The sequence below is a fragment of the Gracilinanus agilis genome, chromosome 1 (assembly GCF_016433145.1).
Source record: "Gracilinanus agilis isolate LMUSP501 chromosome 1, AgileGrace, whole genome shotgun sequence".
NCBI lineage: Eukaryota > Metazoa > Chordata > Mammalia > Didelphimorphia > Didelphidae > Gracilinanus > Gracilinanus agilis.
The window spans coordinates 37,152,761-37,179,307 of NC_058130.1; the positions used below are offsets into that span (position 1 = coordinate 37,152,761).

Sequence of the window (26,547 nt, forward strand, 5' to 3'; positions counted from 1 at the left end):
TGACATCTACACCATGGGGTCTACACATGCGCCAGACTCCTACGGCACTACTATAAACTTAAAACTCTAAATGTCAGTTCTAAGCATAAGGAAGGAATATGTAAAGAGAGGCAGAGTTTCAGTCTATAAGGGACTTCCAGGCTTATTGGAGAAACAAATAGTGAACCACTTTCAAAGACACATGCCAAGAGAGTAAGACAGAGTACCTAATTGCTAGTGGTACAATATTATTTAAGGACAGAAATAAAAACCTTAAAACTGAGAGAGCAACACTAGGATTTTTAATGTCTTTTTGCGTTTTATGTCTTACTCTATATTTCAAAGATCACAAATTGTGTAAATTTATCAGGTCTATCTAAATAATATCTAAATAATTATCTAAATAATCTCTAAATAACCTCTCCTTTCCAGTATAAAAAAGTGTGGATAAGCCCTCAATAGAGGATCAAAATGAAATATAGTTTATATGTTTCAAAAACAGCAATAAATATGACAGAAATGGCCAAAAAGTACTTATTCCCTCTACAAGGCCAAAGAAAATGGGAGGATATGTTAGAGATAAGAGAAGATGGCAGTCTAGAGTGCAACACTTTGATGATCAGGTGAAATGAAGAAAAGTAAAAATAAGAGCAAACAATACAGAGAAGTATAAGACAGTGACACATTCAAAAAGTGAGCTGTTATTCTGAGGATGAATGCTCAGACATCCACAAGTAGTACCAATTGAGGAACAAGTAACTTAATAAAGCTATTTGTGTTAAAACACCAGGGGGGGTGGGAAAGTATTGTTGAAACAAGGGATACACATATGTCATCTAAGGGTTGGAGGGTATAGAAGACCCGGCAAGAACTTCCATTTGCTAGGTTGACTCATGCCTACCTCCCAGGGCTGCTGGGAGGATCAAATGAGATAATGGATGTAAAGCACTTTGTAAACTTTAAGGCACTATACAAATGTCTCTTTTTATTATTTTTCTTTACCGAATAACAAAGACCACTAAATATGCATTCAAATAGAAAAGTAGTGGAATGAGGCAGAACAAATTCAGGGAAATATATATATTTCTGAACTATTTAATGGTTTGACTTCAGAAGAGTTAGATCAGTGGAGTGTTCTGCCCAGGGATGGCACAAAATCTCCATAGCTTTAGCAGTAAGAACTCAAAAGTCTAAAATAAGCCCATACACAGACACAAACTAGATTGTTTGTATTAGAAAAACAAAGTCTAGTCTTACTTTATTGCTGTAAAAATGCTAGAGCAAAAAATTACAAACATAAAAAAATGCACTTTTCACATGTATCTGAACATCAAACAAAACACACAATATAAAATCAAAAATGACTAGAACAGAAAAGTTTTCAGTCTGACCTTAAAATACTGAGCAAATCACTAGTTGAAGCAAGATCAAAAGGAAGGGCATTACCCCAGCTTGTAGCCAGATGTGAAAGAACCCCAGTTGCATGGGGCACAGATGGTATAAAAGGGGAGTGGGGGGGGAGCAGATCCAAAACATACGGCAAATAAACCTGGTTCAACTTACACAGGTAAGACAGACAGTTCTAAAGAATGAATAATTTTCAATACAACTGATAAGATTTTAAATTCAGGACAAATGGTCCAAGATGTTTCCATCAAAAGTCATCATGTCCATTTAAGTTCTGAAATGCTTTTCAATATTTTAATTATTACCACAAAATGCCAAATAATCAATATAGAAAAGTTTTTATATAAATGTTGTAGGAAACATTTTTCTTAGTTAACCTTGAAGTTTTTTCTTAGTGTCACCCAAAGTATCAGGGGACCAGCAATTTCTGGGTGCTTAGTTTTAAAAAAAAGGTTGCATTTTTCTTTTTGGAAGAGGAATTCTATGATACAGTTATACTATCCACGATCCATTAAATGCATTTTAGTGTTGAAAAATTCTATTTGTTTAAAGATTTTGAATACTTAGATTTAAGTTGTTTCACTTGTATTCCTTCATAAATTGCTTGACATAGTCAAATAAAATGATAATAAATATATGTATATATATATGAATATTTATCATTTAATACAGAGAATTCTTCCCCAAATCCCTATTTGGCTTCATCTACTTCATACACACACACACACAGAGTTCCTAGTTGTATAATCCAAAATATGCATTTATGCAAAGTAAAATTGCAAGAAAAATTATCAGGTTTAATTGTTACTTTGACAATTGGAGTTTTAAAAATATTACATTAAAGATAGATGCTTTTAATAAATTAACCATCAACCAAAAAAGCACAATTGCTATAATAAATTTTCTAAGCCTCTCCCTAAAAGATGCAGAAGCAAAAAACATGTCAAACTGTATTTTATAGAGTAACCTAATGGTAAACTTAAGAAATATATGCAATATGGCTCTAAACTTCAGTGCCAATAATGAGCAAAAATCTTCTTAAAAATTTTTTGACTTCCTGACATTTGCTGTTATTCCTGTGGTCTTGCTCATTTTTGGATTATTTGACAAGCTTTTCTATTAATAATCCTTTTTGATTTAGTAATGGTTTTACTATGCTACTATTAGAAGTGACAATTAATTTTAGTAAAAATTCATCCATAGGCAACTTTGATAGTCATTTCAACAGTTCCGTGTTATTTTACATGCACTTTTATAGCTCTATAACATTCATTTAATCTTGTTCAATGATGCTGAACCCCAGATGCCATAAGACATTATAGAAAAGTAGTTACTCCACATATGGAGCAACCGCTTTTTCTGAACATTAATTTTCTCCTCTGAAAATACTAAAATAATATATAGAAAATAAGAACTACTGGTCCATAGAAAAGATATAAATGACTTTATATTGTGGGCTTGGAGAGATTTTCTAGATTATGTTATTGTGACACCAGATATAAAGATATTATTGATGATTATTATCTCTGCACATCTATGTAATGACAGATTTCCTCAACACTCACAATGTCATTGGCAATACATATCTGAACTAAATCATTTGATGGGGAATGAAACTTTCTTTGAAACAACTCACAACTTTAGGCAAAATAGAAATATTAGAAATAGTTATAAAAGAAATGGTTGTTTTTTTTTGTTGAGCTTTTAAAGTCTAAATATCCTTCCTATTCTTTCATCCAACAAAAAAAAATTGTTGTGTTTCCTCTGTGCAGGGCATCGAGGATGACAGTATTTAGACATTATAATTGTTTTAGGACTCTCAAAGCATTTTCATCTATATATACAAATCTCTCTCTCTCTCTCTCTCTCTCTCTCTCTCTCTCTCACACACACACACACACACACACACACACACACACACACACACAGTCCCTACCTACATGGAACTTAATAATAGACAAACAGATAGCTTTTAAAAACAACACTGCATCATAAATACATGACTGAGTTGCATGGAAATTGGGAAGGCATTATGGAAAAACTAGTTGTTGGGCTAGGTTTTAAAGGATGATTAAGAAAGAGGGAGGTCATTCTAAGCACAGAGACTAGTGTAAGAATAACAAAATATACGTTAATGTACAAAGTAACTTAATTTAAACTTTAGGGAAATAAATATTTTAATCTTGAATGTCTCCAAGGAATCTTTTTGTCCCAGTTTCATTAGGTTGACTTGACCTTTGGGAATAAGGTAGACCAAGTCAGTCTACCTCTTTCATTTTAAAGATAAGTAAACTGAACCCCAGGGAGATTAAACTGCATTCCTGAAAGCTGCAATTGTCAGAACAGCTCTTGACTGGCATCATATCATTTAAAATTGTGTTGTAATTATGTCCTCATCCAAGGGTCTTTCTGAATTTTCTTCAAGAAAGAATGCCAACTAGATGATTTTTCACAGAATCAATCTTTAGGTTAGTATTACAGGAATATATCCTTTTCCTAGAATGATTTAAATTATTAACTAAAAATCTCTTCCCAAATCAGTCCAGAGATGAGATTCTTTTAAAAAACCAGAGGATAGAGCTAGCATGGCAAAGTGGGTAGAGAATTGGCCTTATTCACAAAGACCTGGGTCCAATTCTTCTCCTGGCCATGGAACACTGGTCAAGTTATCTAGCCTCTCTCAGTGCTCCAGATTACTTCTGAGGAATAGAAGTTGCAGGGAAGTTGTTGGCTCGATCTGCATTTTTAGAGGAAACACCTTCCCTTAAGAGTTCTAAGGGTGAAATGCCAAGAATGTGGATCATGGAACCGAAAAATTTGGGGGTTCAAGTCTCACCTTTGACACTTATCAGCTGTGTGATTCTAGGCAAATTCCTCATTTGAGACTCAATTTCCTCATCTGTAAAATGAAAACATTGAACTAGTTGGCCAAAGAGGTCCTTTTTAGCTCTAAAGCAATGATGTTATGATTAATCAATTAAGAAAAAGGAAAGCATTTTGTGGGATTATATGATTGTAGGAGTAATTCTTGTTGGTTACAACTAGAGATTAGAGGCTGCAAGGTATGGGAGCCATGAGACAGGTTCAGATCTAGCCAGAGGCATTTTGGAGCTGTGCATTTAAGGTCAAGGGGGAAAACTCAGAGTCTCAATTTCTCCATATGTAAAATGGAGCTCAAATTATTTTAATTGCCTAGCTCATCTTAAAATAGTCAGTTAATGTATTCAAAGTATTTTTCCCTAATAACTCTGTGTAATTTTTGATGTATCCAGTTAATATCTAGAATAAGCTTTTCGATGTTTCTTTCCATGTTTACCCCATCCCAATTTCGGTTTCATGATTCCCCTAAGGGGCTGTATCTAATTCCAATTTCTGCCACTTTGTAATGCTCAATTACTTAATATATTGGCAATTGCATAAATGTTTCCTTTTTTAAAGGAAATCACACAAAAAAATAGTATGGCCAATAACCAAATAATTTAACTATCAGAGACATCTGAAATGATTAGAATAAAAACAGAATATCTGGTTATTTTGTTCAAATCAGTGATTAAAATTATGTCAATCATCTCATTCCAGTTTCTGATCTGGAGATGGACTGTTAGGGTAGATATTCTCTCCTTACCACCAACCCTTAGCCTCCACCCACCTCCACTCTCAAGTTCAACTCCTTAATTTTATGGATAAGGAAACTAAAGATCAGAAAGATTAATATCAGTGCCAAGTAGAATATAAGTTTCTTGAGGGTTGTAAATTTGGATTTTTGTCTTTGTATCTCCAGTGCAAAGCACAGAACCTGGCCCATAATAGGCTCTTGATGAAGGATGTTCAATTAAATTGAGGGAAATGGCACATTCAGAATTTGAATCCAAGTCCTTTCACCAAATCTAACAGTCTACAGCAGAGCTGTCAAACTTGCAAAAGTCCCCAGAACTCCCTGAATTGAACTAAAATGTGATTGGGAAATATTTAACAAATAAATAGAACATAATATGATATGATATAATGTTAAATTGTGGCTAAGTCAATATGCAGCCTGCAAGAATACATTCCTATTTGAGTTGACACCATTGGCTACTATGCCAGACTCCCAGTTTAGGTTTATATAGGTTCTGTATTGATAAGAAATAAATCTGAAGGGAAAAGTTCCCTTAGTTCAATTTACTGTCCAATTTCAAAAGTTCTCCCAATCCTATTTGTAGGAGAAACATTTCAAAATGAATATAGTACTTCATGTTTCTAAAGCATTTTAAGGCTTAAAAACCATTTTTTTCTCATAATAATCACGTGAGGTACTTAGTACTAGTGTTGCACATATTTTATAGATGAGTAACCCAAGTTACCTACCCATAGTTATGTAACTAATAAGTGAAATGGGATCCAAACCCATGGCTGCTGACTCCAAATTCATGGTTATTTCCATGATGCTAGACACCACGTTATCCTGCCAATGTCTAATGGTTCAACTGCATGTTGTGCTTCCTTAGTTAAATAAAGGATGCAGTGGGCTCAAGACATAAAAGCCTACTGCTGCAGGGCTACCTAGGGAACATTGTGAAGAGTAAACAAATCTTGCTTTCAGTCACATAGCCTCATTCTGTGAAAAGAAATGTAGCTCTTAAGCACAGAGAAAGTCCAAAATAGCTCACGTTCACTTGCAGAGCCATTTGCTTCCATGAGCCTTGGGAGGGAGTAAGTCTTAGGGTCTGGGTGGTTATGAATTTGGCACCTTCAATGACTTGGCTACAAATATCAGAATTCTAATGAAAGTCACCACTTCAGCTTGGATGAAGATTAGCAAAATAGGCTGAAAAGAAAGGCACAAACCACAGAAAATGCTTCCTTGAATCTCTACATATCATTCCCTCCTTTAATCTAGGAAGTTAATGAGAGGTTTTAAAACTGATTAAATCAGCTTAGCTCATTCAAAGGATATTACAAACTAAATATTCAATTAAAACAATTTCCAAAGTAAAATTTAACAAAATCCTCTCCTGAGGTAATTAAGATGATAGGTTCTTAATATTATGTAAATTAAAGTCTTTTTAACAGCTACTCATTTTAAAAGGTGCTAAAACAATTGGTAAAGTTCATTTGGCCAAAAAGCCATTCAATTTGCCAGTCATGTTTTTTAACTTGAATAATAGAAACTAGGAAAAATTAAGCCAAGCTTAATATTACTTTTCTTGACTTCAAATACCTACTTGCAATATTTAACAAAGATACATATATTTAAAAGTAAAAATATCTCAGATTCAGTTTATTAACAAAGAAAATTATGCTAAATACAAATTTCTCACTCTTTTGGAAAAACAGAGTCACTTAGAATTTCTGGATGTAAAATTAAGAAACAAGCTGGATGTTAGCAAATTTATTAAATAAACAGGTCACTTTCCAGAAAAAAAAAACAAAAAACCAACAAACAGATCTAGTAACACTTTATTTCAACTTAAAATCAATGAAGCAACTCAATTTTAGAAAGTTTTTTTTTATTGATAATGTAAGTGAACTGCACAATTTATTATTTATAAATACAGCTGGAATTCTAAAAATGTTAAATGAAAATTTCATTTATTTATAAACATATTTCTGATGATTATCTTAAGTCATACCTTTGCAGGGTCAACTTTGCAAAGAGGAGTTAGAAACAGTGGGCAAAACAGGGGTGCTGAACCCATTGCCCTATCACAAGATGTATCAACTTGTGTTACTTGCTAACAGTCCTGAAATAAAGCGACAAAAAGGAACAACTTAAAAAAAAAAAAAGCACACCAAAAAATCTTGTGCTTTTTCCAGGTAGGTGTAGGTAGAGACTTCCTAGAATAAAGATATGAATATCAGTGCAAGATGAACAATTCCCAAGTGAAAAAACACTCATCTCATTCAGTGGGGGAAAAGGGGTGTACATTTGCTTCTACTCTGCAGCTTCCAATTTAAAAAAAAACAGTTAAAATCAATCATTCTTTGGTAGTATAATAAAATATATCAACAATTCCAATAATTAATATGGACAAAATGCACTCAGAGTTCAACTTTGTAAATATTCACATTCACACTGCAAATGAGAATTAACTTCCTGCTCCTAAATGAAAAAGGGAGGAAAAAACTGCCTCCCTCAGAGCACTCTCAATAATGTGAAACTAAACAGAACACAAGCTAGAAATGAGAATCCATTTAGCAAAATGCGTTAGGATTGATTCAGAAAACCTTAAGTAGATACACACACCCTAAATTCAGAAGGCAGTAAACTTAATTCTAAGCAATTACGTTATCACTTCCCTTTTAAATAAGAAGCTTCAGGTTTCCTATGAAATGAAAGCCCTTTCTTCCACTCTTAAGTATTGCTTTCAAAAGGCCAAAGTAAAGTCCTGGTTAAAAAAATTTCCAGAGTGGATCAATATGAAAATGTGCTCATGGTATTCACCATAGATCAGTTCTTGATCTTACCTTTTGTGTAAAAAACAAACAAACAAAAAATAACAACAAAAATCCAACCCTAAACTTTCCATCCAACCTATACATGTAATCTTGTCAGTGCAAAACCAGATCACTTTGTATATTAGAACACATAGTACAGTTTCCTTTTCTCCTGAAACAAAGACAATGAGCAAAAGCTTTATTGGTAGGAATGTTTCATGACAAATAATTCAAATGCCTGGTTCCCCAAGCTAGTCTCCTTTATGGACAGCATGATCATCGGGAAGAGCAGCATTGTCAGGGCTGTGCATATATGCCCTTTCAAGAGAAACCAGAACCTTGTACCTCAAGGAGACAGTTCTACTTAAAACAGTAATTAGAATGAAGAGAAAATAAGAAAATTGGGGTGGGGTGGGGGGACAATCAGAGTGAAGAGAACAGAAAGAATCTAAAAGAAGACCCAAAGCAAGTAATATCACGTTAGAAATCAACATAAGTCCCCTGCCACTTGCAACTTGGAGTACTCTGACCAAATATAAGATGAAAAACATATCTAAAAAGGCCAGCATCTTGCTTCAGCAAGTCTTCTCTTCACTTCTCTCCTACTGAGATCTTGTCCAAAATCAATCAGCAAAGGACAAAGAATTCTGTACAAAGTGCAATTAATGTTTTCCACGTCCACCTTCAAAAGCATGATGTTCTTCATGGGCTAAAAGGGCAGGAAGAAAGGAAAAGAAGATTTTAAACAAAGGATGAGGCAACTCTCTTCTAAGTAGCTTATCCTATTTTCTAAATGTCAATGAAAACTTAAATACCATTTCCCCAGTAACTGTTAAGTAGTGAATTTGTTTCCTGGAATATGTAATTAAAAAACAAACAACACAAAAACACAAAAAAAGAGGCATAGAGAAACAATAGTAATGTTGTCTGATTCTTTTTGCTGTGTCCAACTACAATTGGACAGGGTGATGAAGAAAATATGTTGCTCCAAGTGAGACCCAGAAATTAAAACGTGGCACATGAAACACATCAGAAAAATTATCCAGCTAAGACAAGACACCCTTCAGTCTTATAGAAAACACAAACAAAAAAGCCTAAAAAATAACATGAGATAGTAATGATAGCTATGTTGCTCAATCAGAATACAATCAAGCCGCATTTGTAATGTTTTTCCACTTAAGTTTACTTTTACTTCATTCTCTATGGGGATTAAAAAAAATCTATTATAGTAGTAATCTGTAAACTTCCTCCTATTTATTAGTGTTACTGTCTGACCCTGGGGATGACTACAGTTTGGTTCTATAACTTGAAAAGATGACAAGCTTTACATTTTTAAGTGAAAAAACTTAGAACTAGGGTTTACAACATTTCCTCCTGGACTAATAAATGCCTGCTTACAAAATTCAAGTCCTGGAGGGCAGCTTCTAAATCCAAAGCCAAATGGCAAGGTCAGACAAATAGATTTTTTGTTAACTTTTATTCAAATAGGAAACAACATTTCAGAGCCATGCCAAGGTACAGTGAAGAATCAGAACAACTGACTTTGGTCCTCATAATTTGGTGCCTCCATACTTCAAAGGGCCCCTAGTGACTAGACAGCTGATTCAAGCCAAAGAGCATTTATTGTGTTTACCATATGTCAGGCACTGTGCAAAATATTGGGAATACAAAGAAATGCAGAAACAGTCCTTGCTCTCAAGGAGTTACAATCTAATGAGGGAGACAATGTACAAATAACTATGAACATAAAAGATATATAAGTATATATATGGTGAGCTGGAGGTAATCTCTGAGAGAAGGCACTAGCATTTATGGGGATAGACAAAAGCCTCCTAGAATAGATGTTCTGCTTTTCCATGTTGACTTTAGTGCTCTTTTCATTGCTTGTTTTGTTGCTTTGACTCTGCATCACTTTGTGTAAATCTTCCCATGTTTTTCTTAACTATTCTCATTTATCAATCTTTATGAATACTGTGCTTCTTTGAAACTCAGAATTTCTCATAGCTTGTCTATTTAGCCTCTTTTTCTTCCCTCCTTCCCTCTCTCCTTCCTTCTTTTATTTCTTGTTTCTCTCCTTTCTTCTTTCCATCATTTTTCCTTCCTCCTTTCCTTCCTGCCTTCCTTCCTTCCTGACCTATCAAGACTTCCAATGAAATAGTTTCAAATAAGATCTGTCCTGTAATAAAAATATTCTAGCTAAAAATAATACATAGATAGTATGCCTAGTACAGAATCCAACATGTGATAGGTGCTTAATGAATGTTTGTTGAGTGAATGACATGTAAAATTGCATGGAAAGATAGTAATGTTCCTCCTACTTTCTATTAATAAATTTCTCATCCTACTCTTTAAAAGAGTTCAGTACAAGCTATGACTTCTGCCTAACATGAATTCCATGGCTAAAAAACAGATTTAGCCCTAGAAACAAAAGTAGCATATTGCCAAGTTAACAGTGAAATCTTGCCAAATATATATATTTTTTCCATTCTGACGGATGGGCTGACTCACATGAGTATTAGGTCACTTCTCTGTATGTGATTTCTAACATGCCACCCAGAATCTGTCAATTCTTGAGTTCTTGAACCCAGAACAAAAGGCATTATCATTACAAACTATATTCATGAAGTCAGCCACCTCTACTCAGTTCACCCTGAAGCTGTTTGTCAATGTCAAATCACTCCGAACAAAACTTCGGCCAATTTCTTATGTTTCCAAAACAATTATGTAGTACTCAGAATCCAGTCCCACTGAGCAAGGATTGCCACTCTTGGACAAAGTCAGAAGCATTGTTGGTATTTTAATCAGCATTATCACAATAATAATTTTATCTAAATTAAAACATGGATCATTTGAGATATTTTAATGTTAATATATGCCATTAAATGATTTTCCTACTCAGAAATAACACTGGTCATTAGCCATGATTTCTAGTGGCATCTATAGTGTTTGAATTATCAGCTTTCCGAAATTAGCTAAAAATAAAGCCAATTGGGTTGTTTGGTTTTTTTTAGTAAGTACAACAATTAGTTGCTAAGCAGCAAATCACACTACCGCATGGTCAATCTTATTAGATCACTAATATGGACCCCAAAACTACTCTGAAAAATCTGTGATCTGATTATTTAATGAATGTGAAAGATTTAAATTTCTCTGATTCTAGGAGCAACTCAGATTGACTAGAATACTCCAAATCAAAGAAATAAAATTTGAGGACGTTTAATACAACTTTCTCCTTCTATAGAAAACTGAATTCCAAAGAAGTTAAATAACTTATATCAAGATACATAGCTAATTAGCAGCAGAGCCTGGACTAGTACTCAAGTTTCCTGACTCTGAGACTAAACTCTTTACCACTTCTCTTCTCTTTCCTTGTCTGTTCCACAATACCAAACTCTTCATATTGTAAGGTTAAATCAAGGAAGTAGCAAGGATGGTAAAGCATGGTCTATCTCATTCTGTCAAAAAAAAACAAAACAAAACAACCAATTCTGATCTTGAGTGATCTTACAATAGTTTGTCCCATAAATTTTTTAAAAATTCTATATTGAAGATAACATTTAAAAAAGTAAACTTTTTATTCTTTCTCTCCTTTTTTTGAGAACATGGTTTTATAGTCTCCAAAGGACAAAAATGGGAATACTATTTGTAGGATACCTCCTCCCTTTTTGCTTCTCTCTTCATTTAAAATGAAGAAACTCAGCCATTGTATTTAACTGTAGCTATGAATTAGTCTTACTTTTTAGAACATGAACAGATTGACTTCCATGCCTCATTTCCACAGAAAGCTCTATTTAATATCTAACATCACACATAGTCAATCTTGAAACATAAATGATCTCTTCTCATCCTTAAGCCTCTCCTGTTTTGTTTGGCAGTAGAACTAGGAGAAAAGCAGGAGAAAGGACATATTTGCTATAAAAATTTGTATATTTTAAATATTTCAATATTTCCAAAAAATCAAAATGGTGTATGCCTTAGACAGAGTAGACTTATTGGATAAATGGATAGAATGCTTGTTGGATAAATAAAGGGCAATTCTATTCTCTAATTTATCATTAAACCCATAACCTATCATTTGTTGATGCTGGTTTAGTTGGATGTATGAAGTTGTTTCTTTTATAAGAGAGATCATTTTAAAAGGACATATAAGCAATGGATACAAATTCAAAGGGAAATTCTAGGTCAATCCATACATGTAGTTATTCTCTGCTTGCTAACATTTTATCACTATAAATGAATAAATATATTTTCAGTTTGTGTATTTACAATCATGGATAATGAGGGATGATTAATATTTCAGTATAATACATAAGCATCTTTACAGAACTAGCCTCACCTTATAATACAAATTATTGTACATTATAAATTCTTGTGTATGGGAGGGATGACTGAAGAGTTACCTTGATCTGCTCATGTAACAGCCTTTAAAATTTTTATCTTGATTCTAATGCAATCATTCATGAGTTTGACATATTTATGATTAAACTTAATTTTTAAAAATAACAAATATTTTAGGTACCTTTGTTTCTGACCCATGCAGTTAGGAGGGAATAAAATATGGTCTGAATTATGGAGACTATTTTTTCCAACATATAGGAATTTCAAGGGATTTTGTTTTCTCCTCTAACAATATATTTTCTATTTTTGTAAGTAAACCATAGAATGATCTAGAAAGGGATAATTGGAATCAAAGTACTTACGTTTATAAAATACTGCTTTGAAAGATATGTGTGGCAAGAGTTCATAGATCTTTTCTAAGACTGTTGCTTCACTTGCTAAAGAGGCATTCACATTCCAGACTTGAACAACGTCTTCTCGATCACGGACACTTACACTAACCCCTATTACATCATCATCTGCATGGAGGACAGACAGGATGAAGGGGGAAATGAGTTAATCTTTTGAGTCAATCTACAGTGATCTTCAGCATATAACATTTTGCCTATAAATTATGGATAAGACAAAAAGGGAATGTGCTCTAAGGATTAATTATATCTTTAGTTGCAAACAGTAAGTAAAAAGCTAGCAAGCAAGTGATTTTAAGGCAGCACTTCTCAGGGATTCTAATCTAGGGCTCCAAATGACTAAAAGTTATTGTTTTAAGCATCAAAGCTTTAAAAATTACTATTAAATTCATTTTTTAATGGAAAATTTTCAAACATGTGTTATATATTTCCCTGACATCTTAATTGTAGGCTGAACTTAAGTTATTACCTCTTGATGACTGGAGATCATCATTATGAGTAGCAGTTGTTATATAATGAAACCCTCATGATCTATGAAGATGTGTATATATATATATATATGCATATATATATAAACATATATAAACGAACATATACATATATATGTTTGTCCATATACTATTTCTCCCCATTTTCTGAGATCCAATGACAACTTTAAAGGTTTTCTGATGTTATTCTTTATTCTTCAACTGTCCCTTCTTGTCTATGTGCTTGCTTTTAACAGCTTCTGTTCATAGAGCCTTAGGGCCTCTTTTCTCCTTTAGATTAGGAAAACAGATAATCAAACTTAAGACAGTAGTTAAAAGAAAGGTAACTAGATTGACAGTGTTAACACAAAGTGATTTGGGTTTAAAATTAAATTTCTTATGCTTACTGTGTGACCTCAGCAGTCAATCTCCCTAGAAAATGGAAGAGTAGGAATGGACAAGACAACCTTTGAAGTTTTTTCCTCTATGAATCTATGACCCATTGGGATATTTTTTGCTTACTCCTCAGGCTTTGGCAGTGTTATGGATAGCTGAGGGACTAAATTAATGACCATGGGATGAGGTGTTATCATTATTATAATGTTCACTTGTTCCATTCCTGTAGATTCAAACAGAGAATATTAGAGCTTAAACAAACTTTTTTATCTCTTCCAATGCAGTGAAGTGGTGGTAGACCCCCATAATACCTCTGGTTTTGTATTTTCATGAGAGTAATAAAAATAGGCTATGTAGCAAACAGCACTACAAACTTGGCATTCACAGTTAGTAAAGCGAAATATACAAACATCAACGAAATTAGAATGTGAAGTCCTACGTTATCTTGCCTAATTTGCTTTCCAGATTTCAAATTTTATTAAGTTTATCCTGCTTTCTTTTGGAAGTTAAATTCATTCTTACAATCATACACAATTTAAATTATAATGAGACCTGTTCTTAAATTACCTTTTAAAAAATTCACTATATTGCTTTATCTAAAAAAATAATAATTTGAGCCTAATAAAAGATCTTGCACTTGTGGACACAGGCAGAATTAGTATAGCAGAAAGAGGTTAGGGATAGAAGACTTGGATTCTAATTTTATCCCAGTAATATAATATTTATATGGCCTTGGGAAGGAGGAGGGACACACATATTTATTATTTACTATGTGCCAGGCACTGTGTTAAATGGCAAAAGCACTTCCCCTCTCTAACCTCAGTATCTTCATTTGAAAAAAAAATGGGGAACTGGACTCAAATGATTTCCAAGGTCCTTTCCAGGATATAGTTTAGATTAGATCATGGGTTCTTAATCTGGAATCTATGACTAGGTTTCAGGGTTAGCTGATTATATGTACATATATATGTATATATATATATATATATATGAACATCAATGAAATTGGCTTCCTTTGTAATCTTATATTTTTTTTTATGTATCTGAAAACATGATTCTGAAAAAGGGTCCATATACTTCACCAGGATGCCAAAGGTGATTTTTTAAAAGGTGAAGAACTCTTAGCCTAGATTAAATGTATTCTAAGGCCATTCCAGCTCTGAGATTCTGCTATTGCAACAACTTCCAAATAAAGACAATATTTTCTATTTTGTAGTAATACTAAATCAGCTATCATCTTAGGGAGTAAACAATTTTTTTTCTCCAAGTTATTTTAATAATACATTTCTTCACAGAAGATGAAATTGTGTAAATTGATCTAGTTTTTTTAAGAGAAACAATAGGCTGACAGTTTTTCAGATTGCAGTTAAATTTTATCCTCTGGAAATCATATATTTATATGTACATTTTATATATTTGTATGTGAGAAGAGGCAGGGAGACAGAGAGAGACACACACAGAGGGAGAGAGAGGGAGAGGGAGAAGGAGAGGGGGGTTGGAGAGAAAGAGAGAGAGAGAGAGAGAGAGAGAGAGAGAGAGAGAGAGAGAGAATGAATCACTTATTTACCCAGCACATCACTTCCATGAATTTAAGATGTGGGCACCAAAAATTATATATAAAGTAGATAGCAAATTATAAAGAAGGTCACTTTTGGCTGTCCAGTAAATATGCATTATATTTATATGTGGAATTAGCCAGCATGAACATGATCCTAATAGAATGTGTGTTATTTCCATATAGTTGTATAACCATAGATTTTATTTACTCAAGATGGTCAGCTATTTTAACTTAGTTCATCTTTCCTAGTACCTGAAACAGAAATAATTCATACAGAAAATTGCCTCTTAAAGGAATTCACATGTTTGTAATTACACAAGTCTTATTTTTAGCAACATTTAGTCAAATTACTATTCTCTGCTAATGCAGAGATTCTTTACTGTTGGGCAAAGTATTTTATTTTATTTTATTTTTTATTTTAAACCCTTAACTTCTGTGTATTAACTTATAGGTGAAAGAGTGGTAAGGGTAGGCAATGGGGGTCAAGTGACTTGCCCAGGGTCACACAGCTGGGAAGTGTCTGAGGCCGGATTTGAACCTAGGACCTCCCGTCTCTAGGCCTGGCTCTCAATCCACTGAGCTACCCAGCTGCCCCCCAAAGTATTTTATTTTAACCCAACTCTTCTCTAAAGTAACTAAGTTGAAATGTAAGGAGTAAGTGTACCAATAAAACAAAAAAGACAGAACCTAAGAATGACTTTAGTAATTTATTTGGTTGTAGCTACAAATAGCTTGGACATGGGTGGTTTTTATTCCCCTTATTGAAGGAATGCTCTGTAAAACCCACAAGCTCTTTACTCTATCAAAATAAACTTTCAAGAGAGTTGTGCTTTATTTAAAAGCCAAATAGTGGGAAACAGTTGCTAATTTACACTCATCCAGAATCTGTCTGAATGAGATACCCAAGACGAAATCAAAATGAACTTAAAAGTAGTTAGAGGCTCTTTTTTTTTGTGCTTAGCTGAATAATCAACTCTTCTCTGGGAAATCCATTCAGCATTCAAAAGTGGGCTAGTAAGATTCAGAAGGCCTTAGCTTATCATCCCTTTCGGAACAATCAAGATCGGGCCAGATGGTTCATGTGTAGAGCAGCACAAAGAGAAAAGTTGAGAGTGAGCCTTGGGCACTCTGCAGTTGTAGTTGAGACTTGGAAATGGAGTTTTGAACTGCTTCTCCAGGACAGTACAAGATGGCAAAAGGAGAAAGGGAGAAAGGAATGTGAGAAATCTAACAGAATGGGCCCACCTTCCCACACACTTCAGGAGATATCACTGACTAATTTTTCACATTCTCATTAAAAAAAACCATATTGAGACAAAGAAAATGAAAACAATTTGTCCAGGTTAATAACTCGGTGGACTCTAACTTTTCTTTCTCTTTCCTTTGATTGTGGATAAGTCACTGTGGCTGATTTTTTTTTAATACTAGAAAATAAAAAACTTAAATGAAGGAAATCATCAAGTACTATATTTTCTATGAGATAGATATTGATTATATGCCTGAAGAGGGATTTTAAAATTATATTATCTGTTAGGTTTTTTTATACTTTGATATTTGACTGAGTTTCTTCATATGTTTACAGCTTAAGTTTTGGTTATTTCCTAATTGTACAGTATGAAAGATATTCATTACATCATTACATTTTATGGAAAAACTTGGATGGCTAACCACTAATTGGATTAAAATCTTACTTAACTCTTTAATTGCTGAGATAGCCAGATAGCCCAAGAAAAGCAATGGAATTTCTTATACAGAGCTCCAGAATTGGGACACAGAAGAGTTAAAAGACTAAAAAAAACAAAAACAAAAACAAAACTCTCTTTTTTGACCTTTCAGTAGACTGAAAATAAAGATAGTCTTAAAAACCACTGGTTACATGCAAAAAAAAAAATCTGAGCCAACTACATAGTAACAAAATAAACAGCTTCAAAACAACATCATATTAAAAAACCACACACACAAAAGCCCTTCTGCAAGGAACAAACACAAAAGTCAAGCATTTAGGTAAACGCATGCAGTTTGAGCCAGGATTTTTTTTTTACCTGCTGTAGAACAATCTGTAAACTGTTCACCGATAGTTGCTAACAACAACTCTTTCCAAACTGTGGGCTAACATGAAAGAGAAATATATACATATATTTTCAGATAGTGAATTTCAGGACCTCAATCAGTTGCTCTTCTATAAGGAAACATTAGTTTTTCAAGTTCACTTGGAAAATTCAGACATCCCCAAATCAGATGGGCAAAAATAGTTTAACAACTCAACAAACATTTATTAAGTGCCTTCCTATTCTGGGCAAGAGAGCTAGTGATACAAAGAAGAAGCAAAACACTCTTTCTGCCCCTAGAGTATAAACAATTGGTATGGCACAGTAAGAGGGAGATACAGATGCAAATAACTATAATAAAAGTTTGAATCTGGTTAACTGTGAAGGTGAAGTGAAGCAGGATGGTGTCAGAGATTCAAAGAAGGATTATGTCTAGAAGGGATATTGAGGACTGCTTTATGGCATTGGATAGCATCTGAGCCAACCCTTGACAAAGAGTACTACAGGCAAAGATGGATGAAGGAAAGGTAGATTCCAGGAATTAGGGATGATGTATAGAAAAACTTAAAGGTGAGAGAGAGCAAGAAAAGATCTGGGAATAATGGGAATAAGCTGTGTGAGGCAGGGGCTATTTAATGTTTGTTAATAAAGCCACTGAATAGCACAGTGCCTGACACATAGTAAGTTTATCATACATGCTTTTCAATTGATAGATGGATTTAAGTTTAGGAAGGAGTAGTAGGAAATAAGGTTGTAGAAGCTTTGAATGCCAGGCTAAGGAGTTTTTATTTTGATTCAGTAGACAACGAAGAAAACAACACTAAATGTTTCTAAACGGGGCAATTCTGATTAGATCTGTGCCCTGGAGAGATTACTGTGGTGGTTATATGGAGGACTGTAGAGGGGAGAAACTAGATAAGGTATTTATAGAGCACAGACAATTTTATAACAGGGAAAATCATTGAGTTGTGGCAAACTGAGGCAAAGAGATCTGAAGACTAAAGAAATACATTTCTAGTGGAAATATTGGTAATGTTTAGAGTAATTATTTTTTGTTGGTGGTGGCACTGATAAAGGATTTGGAGAGATTAAATTTCCCTTTTCATTAGCCAGAATGTATTTATATGTATGACTATATATAGATATTTATACACTATACATATGTTTATATGCATGTGTGTTAGAATATATGATTATATACATGTGTGTTTGTGGATGTATAGCTTTTCTGCTTTTTTCTTAATAAAAGAACTCAAACACACATCTTTCATGAATGTAATTTTATTGCTAGATTAATTTCAAAAGTTATCACAACATTGCTGTGAGAGAAATAAATTAAGATGTACATTTAAGACTATGAAACTGCAAAGATTTTCTTGCATTGAACACATTTTCAAAGTGTTTAAAACATTTAAATTCCACAAAAAATCCCCAAACAGAGGGAATTATTTTAACTGTTTTTGTGTCCTTTGTCAAAACTGCCATAATCTTGAAATGTCACAATAGTAAATAAGTTATTGTTAGATGGGGAAAGCTAGTTTCCCCTCCCAAGTTGGTAAGCTTTTTGTGTTGATTTACAAGCCTCATCTATTAGGTCTAATTCTTAGTAATTAAGATTCAATCATTGAGTCAGTCAGCTAAAAGCACTTATTACAAACTTATTAAGTTCTAAGTACTATGCTAAGAGCTGAGAGTACAAAGATAGGGAAAAACATGATTCAAAGAGTTCACATTCTATATAAGATATTAGACATTCTATATTCTACATAAGATATATACAACATAAACAAAGTAATTTCAGAGGGAAGGTATCAGCTAGTGGTTGGGGGGAGAGTGGAAAGAGAAGAAATAGGAAAGGTCTTCTATAGGAGATGGGACATGATAGGAGTCTTGAGGAAAAAAACCAACAGAGAAGCTTGAATTTAGAGGTGAAGAGGAAGAGCATTCTGGTCATGGGATATGCCAATGCAAATGCATGGGAAATGGAGTGTCACGTATGAAGAACAGTAGTAAACCAATGAAGCTGGATCATAGTTCATGGAAAAAAGAAGAAAAAGAATAAAGCTTAAGATTGGAAAGGTAAAATTGTGTCAGCTTGTGAAGGGCTTTAAATGCCAAAAAGAGTATTTCATGCCATTTCATGAGATATATAGTACCTTTTCAAATTTAAAACTAGAGACCATTTTGTAAATTCTCACTGGACTGAAAGGCACCTTTGTAATTTTACCTGAAAAGTACTTCATTATGTTTCTTAACACATGAGTATTGTAGTGTCCGAATTACACCCTCTGCGGCAGAAGAGATTGAGGCCATGACTTTTGTCTAGCAAGTCTGGATGAAGCTGAATCCTTGAGGAATCTGTTTCTTTTCACTCAAGTTCCTCCCATGTTCTCACTGTAGGTTTGTCCCTTTTTTCACCTTGCCTCTCCTCTCATTCCCCTTTATTTGTTATCTAAGGATTTCTCTGGAAAGATCTGCTACTTTTCTGATGTCTCTCAGTAGTGATTCTTCATAGCATTATTGATTAGGAATTAGGAATTAATTAAGATCAGTGAAAATTAATTATCTTTTTGATTTTATAGTTTCTGCTGTATTAGCCTCCAAAGGAAACAATACAATACTATTTGTTAATTAAGAATTGTAGAGGGTCTTGACTACTTGGGAGAAAAAGCACCGGCATAATTATGAAACAGAAATTGTTACTATTGATGACTGTTGCCAACTGGGTCCTCTAAAAAGAAGGAATTGGTGGATTGGTGGATCTGAAGTCAGAGGGCTAGGGTTCAAATGTAAGCGCAATTATCTATTAATTGGGTGAGAAGGATAAATTTGACGTCTGAGGGATTTTCTAGCTCAAAATCTATTATACTAAAGCCATTATGCAAGCTCCAAGAATCGTATTGAATTGGGGGTGGGGGGATCTGGGAGAAAGGAGGAAAGGCCCCTTTACACAAAAAAAAAAAAAAATCATAGCTTTCTAAATAGCAAAAAAAAAAAAAAAAGGTAATTAATCTGACTGTATGGTGATTAGGTAATGACAGAAGAAATTAACCATGACCATAATGGAATACAATCACACCATAAATAACTGCAAATATAAAGACTATGAGGAAACATGAGAAGGAAATAGAGAAAGCTAAATCAGACAGTAATTGATACAGTGGCCACAATGATGCAAACACCAACAGAATCCAAAGTTCCTCAGAAGTGAAAATCAAAAAGGGGAAGTAGCAGCAAACAGAATATTTGTCCATACTGTTAAAAGTCAAGTCATGCTTTTCAAAAACTAATCATAAATAATGGATTTGGGATTTTGTATAACATCTTTTAACCATTTTGTGTATTCCAGGATAAAGATAAGGAATGAATAGGAAAATCCTTTCAAATTATGTTGACATCATAGTTTTTTTTAATTCATTTGCAATTAAGTTTGAATAAAGAAAATGAAACTTGAAAATTAAGCCTTTCCCTCCCTCCATTACCCTTTTCCCCTCTTTCTCTTTCTCTGCTTAGTAAGCCTTGAATAGTTTGTATTTGCTTCCCTGACATTTTTTCTTTTTAACACATATGCCAAGTAACAGTCAAAACTTGGAAAAATGTATCTTGACTAATAGTTTGCACCTTTAACAAATAAATCTGGTTCTATGCATCTCAGGCATATGGGTCCCTGGGGGAATTTTCCTTTTTTTTTTTTTCTTTTTGAGCACACATACATGAAAGAAACAATGGAAAAATGAGATTGTGCAGTGTTATTCCTTTTATCCCCTATCAAGGGCTGTTTTGGGTTTGCTAAGTGATAAGGTAACATTTTAATGTTCATTTTCATCCAATATAAAGAACAAGGGCCCATGTGGAGATGCCTTTTTTTTTAAAACCTTACCTTCCATCTTAGAATTAAAACTGTATAGGCAGAAGACTGGTAAGGTCTAGGCAATGGGGTTAACTAACTGAAGGTAGTCTCTTACAAAATTAGTGCCACATTTAGTACAGACCCTGATTAGCTTAGCCTACTACAGCTGAGAACTCCTGAGCTCAAGTGATCCTTAGTTTTCCCAATAAGAAGGACTTAAAGGTGTGTCCTATCATACCATGGAAAACTCAATTATTCTAAAATATTGTTATTGAGCTATTTTTTTTTAAAGTTCACTGACCCCAGGTTAAGAATCCCTTGGCTAATGTTATATAGACTGAAGGATGGAGCTGAGACCTGATCATTAACTCTCTGATGTTCAATGGAATCAAAACATAGTTCTACTTTATATGGGCATGTGAAAATTTAATTACTATGTAAAAGAAGTTCTTTGGAATTATTCCAAAGTGTTATTTGGAGTTATTATAAGTCTTTGGAGCTATTCTTCATTTCAAAAAAGCCATTGGTTAGGGTCTTTAGGTTTCATTGAGAGTCAGGATGAAACAGCATAATCTTGGCTAAGTCAGGTGTTAAACCATCTTAATATTGTCAGTTGAATAAAATATGGGAACTTGAGAAAAGTGAGAGATACTTTTCTTAGCAATAATTTCCTTTTATATGCCAGGCTGCCTGGCTTTGAATTTTACAGCCTGTTTCCTAAGTCAGCATTGCTATTGCTACTTTATAGGGAAAGAGAAATAATTTCCCAAGGTGGAAGAGTAGGACAGGAAAAGGGCTAAGATAACTCAAAGTTTTTCATCACTAAGTTTTACTCAACATCAGCCAGGCTACTTAACTTCTGGAAAGAAGAAAGCTGTCGGTTAACACAATAAACAAAAGCCCAGCTGAGTCATTTCCAGAAAGGCTCTGGTACAGACATACCGTGCTTTCCTTGGGGACTTTCATTTTCCACACACCACCCTTTGCATTACTTTCTTCTTCCCTAAGTACAGAAAACAAAAAAAAAATATGTTGAAAAAAATGCACATGTGGATTAAGTGTACATCTAAGAGCATGTGTGATGTGTATGATTGTGTGTACACACATACTTCATTACATCAAACTATCTGTGATTTCTTCATCATTGACTCTCATCTACATTTCCTCCATTTATGCCCATCATAGCTCTTTCTACCAAAAGGAAACAACCAAGCGAGAATTTTTAAGTTTTTTTTATTAAAAAGTTAACAATCACCAAATAAACATTCTAATATTCAATTAATCACAAAAAAGACTGCATATGAAATTACAAATTTATCATATGTGTTTTATTTTTTTAAAAGATGCTACTAAATTTATTTTGTTTAAATTTGTATTTTAAAAGTCTACGTTTGATTTAACAAAGATAGTTATTGAGTATGACTTTAGTGGAGAAGACAGGCAAAAAGCCAAAGTAAATACAATGGACTTTAATAGATTTGGAAAAGAAAACAAAATAAAAGATTCTTCCCATAGATTTTATTTCACTTTCTCCATGGACAAGAGAAATTGATAGCAATAAGTCAGGGTTTCTCAACCAGAGATCTGTGAACTTTTAAAAAATAAAGTCTGATAACTGAATTTAAATATAATTGTTTTCTTTTGTAATCCTATGAATTTTATTTTATGCACTTAGAACACACTCTTCCACAAAGAGATTCATGGATACAAAAAGAGATTAATGACCCCTGGAATAGGTGGAAAGAATTAAAAAGAGGAAGGATCACAGCCTCTCTAATTTTCTGCCTTTGGATTCCCAGCTTCTAGCATAGTGCCTGGTACAAAGGAGGTGCTTAATAAATACTTGCAGGATTTAGAGTGAGATAATCCTACTAACATTTAAATTATTGAAGCTGATGGGAGGTTTGGATGTATGATCCTTAAGGTGGCAGTGGTTGGAAAAAGCAATGAACTACACGGGAATCTGAGGACTTCTGTTGTAGGTCTGGCTTTGACACTTATTATCTTTGTGACCTTGAGCAACCTTTCCAAGTTATCTTATCTCTAAAACGGCAGGGGGTAAGAGGACACTCATTGATCTCTGAGGTGCCTCCCAGAGCTAAAACTATGATCCTTAATTGTTCCTTCTCTCAGATAATGTTAGTCATCACATATGATATTTATGTTATCCTATGTGATACTTATGTTATCCTATATGATATTTAAGTTCATATGAAGTCTTCTTTTAAATTTAAACTATATATTCTACTTTGTCTCTCTTTTAGACCATAGGTTTCTTTAGTCCAGAGATCATGTCTAACCCAAACTGTCAAAAACGAGGGTTCTTAATATTTTCTCTGTTATGGACCATTGGCAATCCAGAGGCCTAAGAGCTTATTTTCAGAATAATATTTTTAAATGCGCAAAATAAAATACATAAGATTATAAAAGAAACCAATTATACCAAAATATAGTTATCAATATTAAAATAGCAAGTTCACAGACCCCAGGTTAAAAACCACAAGACTAAAATAAAAGAGCTTAATATTTGTTTTTGAAGACAATGAAGGAAAGCATTGAGGAGAAAAGGTTGAAGACTCCCATACTGTCTGAAGGCCTTGGGTGACCTAGGTAGAGATGTTTTTCTTTCACTACTAACTCATGAAAAAGAATTATTTTCAGACATAAGTGGTAGAGAGTCTTGGTTATACTCCAGGTCAGTACAAATTTATTTGCTTCACTGTGGTTTCCCTCCCACTTTTAACCTGAAATTACATGAGAGTTACTTACCAGAGTGGTCGTCTCTCTCCCCTCATTAAATGATAACTACATCTTAGAGGCAGGTTAGTCACAGGAGGAATATTATTGTACACACTCCAGAATATCTTGGGGGAAAAAACCCAACATATTTTAGTTTAATTCAGATCTTTTTCATTTAGCTTAGATGCTACTAAGTCATCAAAATTAACACATGCACGAAAATATGACTCTCATTAAGTTATAGCTATTAAAAATAGATTTTTTCTCATTATCACTTTCAACTTTCCACTAGGAGCATTAACATTTATAATGATAGAAAATTTTACTTGCTTAAACATGCCAAGTTCTATACTTCAGAGTTCTGTGGTTACTGTGCAAATATTCTTATGCATCATGAAATCATCTACAACTAGGAATTGATTTGTATCTAATGATTTTTCTGACATCATAGATGATTTCCAATTATTTTCCTAAAAATAATGTCTCAATTTTCTACCCAGGCACAAGGGAATCCCAGGAATAAATGGAGAGAGAAGGAAGGTGACCTTATTCCCTGGCCTTCTCCTTTTCTTACTAGCTGAAAGGGAAAGGGGAAGAATAATACCTAAATAGCTACACACAAAAATTGGTGCAATGCTTGTATAATATTTTAGAGTTTACAAAGCACTTTCATAGGTTATACCATTTGGTCATCATAATAGCTATGTGAGGTGGATAGAACAGCCAATGCCATCCTTATATAACAAATGAGGAAACTGAGGCTTAGAGAATATAAATAATGGGTTCTTACCTATTTGTGTTATGGACATTTTTAGTAGTCTACTAAAGTCAATGAAACCCTTCTTACAATAACTTTTAAAAAATGCATTAGATAAAATATATAGGAATATAAAGGAAACCAAATATGTATATGTATAATTGGTATATAGAATATGATATATTATATAAATATGTTAAACATTCCATAGACACAATACATAAAATGTATCATGCATTAATATCTGTTAATATCTGATAAAATCAGATATTAATGTTGTATATTACTTTATATATAAATTTGGTTTCCTATATAATATATATATATACATACATCATATAAACATTTATATATTTTATAGGGGTGTGTGTGTACGTATGTAGAGAGAGAGAGAGAGCTGCTGCTATGATTGTTTTGAGACTAGATCTTCTTAACTCATCCAGGCTGGAATGTGAGTAGTAACTCTTGGGTCTGATTCCACTATTGCTCAACATGAAACTTGCTACTGCCAACCTGGGCCAATTCATCCTTCTGTAGATAGCCTAGTGGTTCTCCAGTCTTGGAGGCTCACTATATTACTGGCAGATTTATCCAGCTTGGCCCACTACAGTCCTGAGCTCAAGCTATCCACCATCCTCAGCCTCCCAATTAGGAAAGGATTGCAAGCGAGCACTATAATACCAAGGAGAAACTTATTATATTGAAAAGCAGCTATCCAATTATTAAAAAAAACACAACTTTACTGATCCCAGATTAAGCATCTTTTGGGTAGAAACACAGTAGAAAAACATTTCCTTGACCACATAGTTCAATGGGGATTGGGGAAGTAGACTCTAAATGACCACCCTAGTGCAAATATTAATAATATGGAAATAGGTCTTGATCAATGATACATGTAAAACCCAGTGGAATTGCTCATTGGCAATGTGAGGGGAGAGGAAAGAAGGGAGGGAAAGAACATGTATCATTAACCATGGAAAAATACTGTAAATCGAATAAATAAGTAAATAAAATTTTGAAAAAAGAATCTTTTGGCTTAAAGTGACCTAAGGTTATGGACTAAGTAATGTTTTGATGTTAACCTGAATCAAAGCATAATTTTATTTTATTGGTACATGTGCAAATTTAATCACTATGTAAAAGAAGTGTCTAGAATTATGCCCAAAGAGTTCTAAAACTATATACAACCTTTGACCCAGCAATATCAGCATTAGGTCTGTTTCCCAAGGTGATCAGGGAAAAAAGAAAGGAAGCTACATGCTCTAAAATATTTATAGCAGCTCTCTTTGTGATGGCAAAGAAATGGGAATTGAGGGGATGCCCATTAATTGGGGAATGGCTAAATAAATTGTCATATAATTGTGATAGAATATTACTGCACCATAAGAAATAACAAGTTATTTTTTAATGAAAATATCTACATGAAATTATGAAGAGTGAAATGAACAGAATCAAGAGAACATTATATACAGCAAGAAGAATATTATTTAAAGAATAACTGTAAATGTCCACCTCCAGAAAAAGAAATGATAAATAGAAACATTTGACATAGTATTATATATATATATATATATATATATGTGCACATATATATTTACACATATATATTTGCCAAATGACACTTTGTTTAGTGAGAGGAGTGGAAGGAGAGTCATATCTGCAAACTTTAATGTAGCAAACTAATTAAAAACTAATTAATTAAAAATAAATAATAGAACTGTTCCCATTTCCCCTATACCCTTAAAGGAGGTCATATTTCAGGCTGGATAGTCAAGGGGCAGCCACTTAGGAAGAATCACAACCAGACACACTCTCTAAAGTCAGAAAAATCCCTTACAGTGTGTTTTTGTCCATGAAAAAAATTCACTGAGTATCTACCATGGGCAATTTTTTTTGGCTATCATTTGGGATGCTTATAAGAATAATGACCAAAACAACATTTATATAACACTTAAGGATTCCAAATCAATTTGCACACACATGATTTCTTTTGACTTCCCAGTAATCCTAGAAGGTATAAGAGGTATTATTATCTACATTTTATAAATGAGGAAACTGAGGCTCAGAAAAGTTAACTTTGACTCATGGTTACATGTCAGAAGCAGAATTTTAACTCAATTATTTCTGTCTCCTAAAGCTCTAATCACTGTCTTGCTTCCTAATAATACGTGAACACAAACAACT

At 33.6% G+C, this 26,547-nt stretch overlaps 1 protein-coding gene across 3 annotated transcripts in view; it reads right to left on the bottom strand.

Annotated features, from left to right (window-relative positions):
- Window positions 1–6,835: 6,835 nt before the first annotated feature.
- EIF4E3 (eukaryotic translation initiation factor 4E family member 3) overlaps window positions 6,836–26,547 on the bottom strand; it is a 51,022-nt gene continuing 31,310 nt past the window's right edge. For 2 of the 3 annotated variants that reach the window (XM_044661739.1, XM_044661819.1), the window contains 5 exons: window positions 23,637–23,731; window positions 21,810–21,870; window positions 17,012–17,078; window positions 12,504–12,659; window positions 8,375–8,512 (listed from right to left, as the gene is read on the bottom strand). In XM_044661739.1, the coding sequence (XP_044517674.1) occupies window positions 8,466–8,512; window positions 12,504–12,659; window positions 17,012–17,078; window positions 21,810–21,870; window positions 23,637–23,731 (426 nt within the window). In that variant the 3' untranslated portion in view covers window positions 8,375–8,465. Of the gene's footprint in view, window positions 8,513–12,503; window positions 12,660–17,011; window positions 17,079–21,809; window positions 21,871–23,636; window positions 23,732–26,547 lie in introns of all 3 variants that reach the window. The other variant, XM_044661889.1, reaches the window with a different exon arrangement.